This window comes from Branchiostoma lanceolatum, chromosome 17 (genome assembly GCF_035083965.1).
Source record: "Branchiostoma lanceolatum isolate klBraLanc5 chromosome 17, klBraLanc5.hap2, whole genome shotgun sequence".
Classification (NCBI taxonomy): Eukaryota; Metazoa; Chordata; class Leptocardii; order Amphioxiformes; family Branchiostomatidae; genus Branchiostoma; species Branchiostoma lanceolatum.
In genome coordinates, this window is record NC_089738.1 from 5,583,104 (window position 1) to 5,589,103 (window position 6,000).

Genomic DNA, 6,000 nt, shown 5'->3' on the forward strand with positions numbered 1-6,000 from the left:
AATTTTAAAATGGCGGATCCAAGATGGCGGATCCAAAGGGGTCGCTAACAACACGTGACGTCATCTTATGACGTCATTTTGACATCAACGTAGTTACCATTTACGTAATATGTCTTGGTATACCTTAAAATCAACAATACATACTCTTTTGTTTAATACCTTTAGATATTACGGGAATTCCCTAACATCCCTAAAATAACATCAATGACGTCATAATTACGTCATATTACGTCATAACGTCACCAAAATTCTAGGAATTATACAACTTTACATGAATATCACTCCCTATAAGTTTGGGAATGATGCATCATACCGTTCCGAAATTATGAGGGGGGGGGGGGGGGGCCAATGAGCCCCCCCCCCCCCCCCCCCCCCCCCCAGTCCCAGATAGCCCAAAAAAGCCCAGTCTGGATAGGGTTAATTGTTAATCTGTTCTGTGGTGAAAATGACATAAACAATTTACTTGAGTAGGGCACCACTGTGTACATTGTATCTTGTTTTTGTATCTTGCAACTAAAAAAGATTTTTAGTTGCTACCACTATATTACTAACCTATTACAAACCTATTACTAAGCTACGCTATTGTATTATATACAAATATGAGGTCTATAAAATTAAAAATAGACATACCTTTCTCGGTTGTAGTCAATGGCTAAAGCAGTGGGTCTCCCAGTCAAATCTTCTCCTTGGGAGGAGACGAGCAGTAGTTTCCTGCTACCATCGGGATTTGCCCGGGAAATCTTTGGATCCTCCCCCATCTCCGTCCAAAACACGTATCTATACGTATACAAGAAGCGAAATCATGGTTAGAAAAATGATGTCTTGTTTCCGGTTGTAGTACTGATAAAAATAAGGGTCTATAGGTAGGTATTGTCTAACAAGCACAAGTATATTTGTAGAGTGAACAAAGAAGTGCAATGTTAACTACACATTCCTACATCGAGTGTTCAAAGCCTTAATCTTTTAACAGTGTGTGAAATACAAGAAGTCTGCAAGAAAATATGAAAGAGTTCTTGTAGCTGTTTTGAATCTTCATAATTCAGATGTCAGATCGAAAAATTTATTACCTTACCAGCGGTCCAACGAAACAAAAGACTAGGGTTGACAGGTTTTTGCTGGGGTTGGTCAGGTAACCGAAAACACAACAATTATTTCCTACGCCGAAAATTACTTGAGCAGTGCCTATTGTTATTATTATCATTCATTTGAGGGTTTAAATATCCTGTATGGTACTAACGATTGCTCTGGGTAGTATTACGTATATCTCTATAAATAAGAAAGCAACTAACATTTAGATCATTGGAACAGTTAATATTGTTAATATTGTCATTAGCATTTATTTGAGGGTTTACATTTCCTGTATGACACTTACGATCGTTCTGGATACGCGACGATGGCACTTGGCTGGTCCAGAGCGGATATCAGAACCTTCCGTAGTGACCCGTCCAGCTTGGACACGTGGATCCTTCCGAGTCCACGCTCCGTCCAGTACAGGTTGGACGCCGCCCAGTCAACAGCAATGCCTATGATGCAATAGAATTGGATACAAAGTTTAATCACTCAACCGGGACGGGGGGCGGTACAGACTTCCGACAACCTTTGACCCAGCGATGACGTCACATATGTGTAATCACGTGTCCACAGCACTTGGGCCTAATAGCTGATGACGACAGAGATGAATTTTCTTGCGAATCACAAAGTGAATAAACCTCAAGGCCGTTGCGACCCTCCAACTAGTCAACCTCTTGTCTTTGGCAAAGTCTTGACCTTGTCAGCAGGGCTAGTGCTTTGTAATAGCCACAGGCTAGTTGGGCAGCACTGGCTGTGCGTGCAAAACAACCAAACCAATGAATAAAAAAACGGAGACTTACGCTTGGTAATACGAATTTACCTTCTATTCCTTGTCCGTTTTCAAAAATCGTCATTGAACTGCCTTCACCGATGATTGAGAACCTCTCAATGGTTTGTGTCACGTCGTTCTGCAGTTGTGTGTAAAATATCATCTTCCCTGTTGGAAAGCAAATAATCATGTCAAGAACACGGCTGCAAAATTGAGACACAGAAAATAAAACTTTATTTTGGGAGACCACCTACAAAAGAGCCCATGATTCCTCTCTCAAGACTCACTCACTCACACTCACACTCTAGGGGCGTCATGACAGCCAGCCAGCCTCTCTCAAGACTCAACCTTGGGCAATTTCGACTTCCGGGGACCTTGCACTTACTCCTGTTTCAGAAATATTGACATATGTTACAGGACTGAGTTATGATTTGGTCCCAATGTTCACCAATGCCCGTAGGGGTTTAAGACCCGACCGGGCCCCGAAACCAGGAATTTGTCTCGGTGGACTCCCGAGTACGGGAGGTACCTCCCGGTGCTCGCATGATTGGCTCACGGCGTCTAGCTGTTACCGAGTCTCGCGTTGAAGTACAAGTTTAAATCTAAGGTGAAGTACAAGTTTAAGGTACAAGTTGAAGTCACCGCGGGGCCCGGCCGGGCCCAAAATAGCCCGGCAGCCGCAAGATTTCATACGGGCTCACGTAGGGCTCCCTAAACAGCACGTAAACTACCCAGTGGACCCTTTTTTCCAAATTGAGACCGAAGCATTTGATACACTATAAAGACGTTGATGGTCGAACAATATATTGTCCAATAAAATAATCTCACGTCCACATATCGCAGAGTTATGCTAAAAGACACACCTGCGTAGTCGAAGTCCATGGAGAAGGCTTGGGTTCCTTGCACGAGGTACGACTCTGTCCAGTTCCCGGCTTCAGGCAGTTCAAGGAAGTTGTGGGGCAACTGAAGAATGCCAGAATCGCTTCCCACGAGGAGGGCCTTCGAGAAGGAATGAGCATCTGTGCAAAACGAAAACAAAACAAAAGATCAACACTCCTAAATTACTTTTTTAGATTCATGTACTTGCTGATTTCAAGATTTATTTACGTTCTATTTAGATCCAAAACTAGCCCATAAGAAGATAATATTCCTGTGGTCTACATATTCATGTTTTCTCATTACAATTAAAACTTATAGGTACAAAGGCATACTAAGTGTCAATAAAGAACAAAAATAACGTTCCTTAAAAGCAATATCTACAGTCCAGTACTTTGCTAATTGTTGCCTTTGTTGTTCCACAACTAAGGCATCGTGGACAGAAAGCGCCTTTTCTGAGAGTTGGATGTTGATTTAAAAGTGCCTTAATTGTGTTTGTTCTGGTTAAGCGTATTTGGTCGTGGTGAGTTCTAGTGTTTAAAGATTATTAGCCATAAGCAAAATCCATAGTTTATTTCGTATTTCAAAATCAACGCGACATACAAAACGTTCTTACTTGCAGTGCAGGTATGGTTGTTCTCCGCTAGGTGGAATTCAGATAGACACAGACACCTGTGTCCGTCCGGGTCCCCCACACAGGTGTGATCGCAGCCACCATTGTCTACCTGGCACTCCGCTGGACGATGAAAATACAACACAAATTACATGTATATCTGTAAATTACATGTATTTGCTTTGTGTATATTTGATGACAAGGGCACCATGGCTGAAAATAAATCATAATTAGCATAATTTCGTCAAGTTCTTTGCATGTCAACTACAAATCCGGTATGAAAATTCATCTCAGTTCGTAAATAACATATATAAAAATTATATAATTATTCTCCGACTCAATTAATTTCTCTCACAGGAACATTCGACCGAATCCCTCTGTCTTCTTCAGCTATTGTACAAAAGTGATATAGACGCGTTAAATTTCCACACCGGGGGTTGGTACCGACTTCCGACGAACTTTGACCCAGTGATGACGTCACGCGTCTACAAGGTAATGACGTCACGCGTCTACACGGATCAGATAGCTAGAGAGGACCGAGAGATTCGGTTGAAAATTCCGCTGAGTCAAATCTGTTTAGTTGTCAGTTGGAGAATATTTAATTTTTTTTCATTAAACAATAAACTTACTTTGGCCTTGTGGCTGACGACTTTGGTCGAAGTATTCCACCCCGTAGACGGCGCCGTCGCCGTAGAAGGTGAGGGCACGAGGGCTGTCGACATCACCACCGTATAGGAAGTTGATGGAGTCATCGGACCAATCAGTTGCCGTTATCCCCTCCTGTACATTATTTATGAACGACGAATTTCCATCAACTTCTGAATCTCTTAACGGAAACCCAAGTAAAATTAGGGCACGGAAATGTTGAATCTTAAAAGTCGTTATTTAGTATCTATTCAGTCTTACTATACATGATTAGTTTAAACAAAACTATCACAATGTATAGCGACGTGAATTATGCAAACATACGCTGTCGTTGTGATGTCAGAACTCACTGAAAATCATCGCCGGGTTTTTTGTAGGCTCGCGACACTTAGGGAATCATCATACTTTGTCCGTTTTTAAAAGTATAAAGTTACTATGCACATGTGCTAAACAGTGTTAGTAAATGCTACTACTATAAAGATGTCAGCATTATTCTATTTTCATTTTTTTTGGTACTACTATTGCTTTTGTTGCCTTTTAAGAAACACAATGTTATTTCCCTAAGCTTACAGCACAGGATATAAAACTTCACTTGAAAGTGCATCTGTGTTGGTTGAAGTCATTCTGAATAGAACAAGTCCGATTTTTGTTCCGACAATTTGCAGTTTAACTTTGATTAAGAAGATAAATAGATGTTTTATTGTTTGATATCGCAACAACCTTATTTTCCTGGATAAAACAATTATGAAAATTGTGATGCTCTTACCCCATCAGTTGTGATGTCATAGAAATGTGTGTAGCTATATGTTATGAACACCTCCCGGTTAGCTCCATTTAGATCACATGATTCAATGACGTCACGCCAGGTGTCCGCCCAAAACAACCTGTAAAATTGCAATTGAAGGCAAGTGATAGTAACGCTAACGGCGATCACACCCCTGGAGTTAGTTCGATAGATCAGTTAAACAAGCTTGATGAATTTAACGGACTGCATTTGCATATACAAATGGGATCTCGATATGCGGAATCTTCTGTGTAATTTTCATGTCTCTTTGAATCCTTACATGAAATCAATAATTCCATACTGTTTTTAACAGAGCACTAACACATTTTAATACAGTAGTGCTCTGTTATAAACAGTTATGCATAATTCAGCCCATGACTTGCAGACCCCGTTTGCTTAATTGATTGATTGGTTACTTGATTAATCGGTTGATTGATCGATTGATTGGTCGATTAATACTGGAAAAACAATGTGTAGCGATCCTCTTGTTTTATCTTACCTGGTATGTGTGGTTTTGTCCGTACACAGAACAACACGACACAACAAATCATGCAAGGACGCTGTATTAAAAAGCTATTTTTTTAGCCTAGTAAACATTTTAAAAAATATTTGACCACTGACCTCCCTCACGAAACTCTAAAAACAGCCAGCAGCCCTTATTCCCCTAACTTCCAGGTTTTGAGCACTAAACGCAGGCAAAGCTGTTTTCTTCTGGGGAATGCCCTATCCCGGTTATAACCGGGTGCAGCACATAAGGCATGTTTCTGTATCCCTGATAAAACCGGGAATGGCAGCTTAAGGGTTAATTTATAAGATTCCCACCTATTGCCGTCAATGACGAGGCCACTTGGTCGATCAATGTCTTCATCCACAAGTACCGTCCGCTTCTCTCCTGACAACACGGCCCGCTCTATCCTTGGCTTGCTGCTACTCCAGTCACTCCAGAATATGTACCTAGAGAAACATTGAGCACAGTAATTAAAAAAAAAAAGAATTAGTCAAAAAGAGTATAGGGGTTACAATGACATTCTCAACACATTCCAAAAGTAATATACAGTGGGTATACACATGTATAATGGCGTAAAGATACATTGAACATACCAATTTGATTTGTGAAAAGAGTATACTTATTATAATTAATGACAATCTTAACTTATTCCAAAAGCTGTGGATATACACGTGTATGATAAGGTGATAATAACATTAAACACAGTAATTCAAGAATATGCTTGTTTGTGTGAA

General features: G+C 40.5%; 1 protein-coding gene across 1 annotated transcript in view; it reads right to left on the minus strand.

Moving 5' to 3' along the window:
• LOC136423329 (low-density lipoprotein receptor-related protein 6-like) overlaps positions 1-4,334 on the minus strand; it is an 85,783-nt gene extending 81,449 nt beyond the window's left edge. The window contains exons 1-3 of the mRNA XM_066411454.1: positions 4,325-4,334; positions 3,959-4,153; positions 3,333-3,452 (exon numbers count right to left, since the gene is read on the minus strand). Coding sequence (XP_066267551.1) covers positions 3,333-3,452; positions 3,959-4,153; positions 4,325-4,334 — 325 coding nt within the window. The remainder of the gene's footprint in view (positions 1-3,332; positions 3,453-3,958; positions 4,154-4,324) is intronic.
• Positions 4,335-6,000: the final 1,666 nt, after the last annotated feature.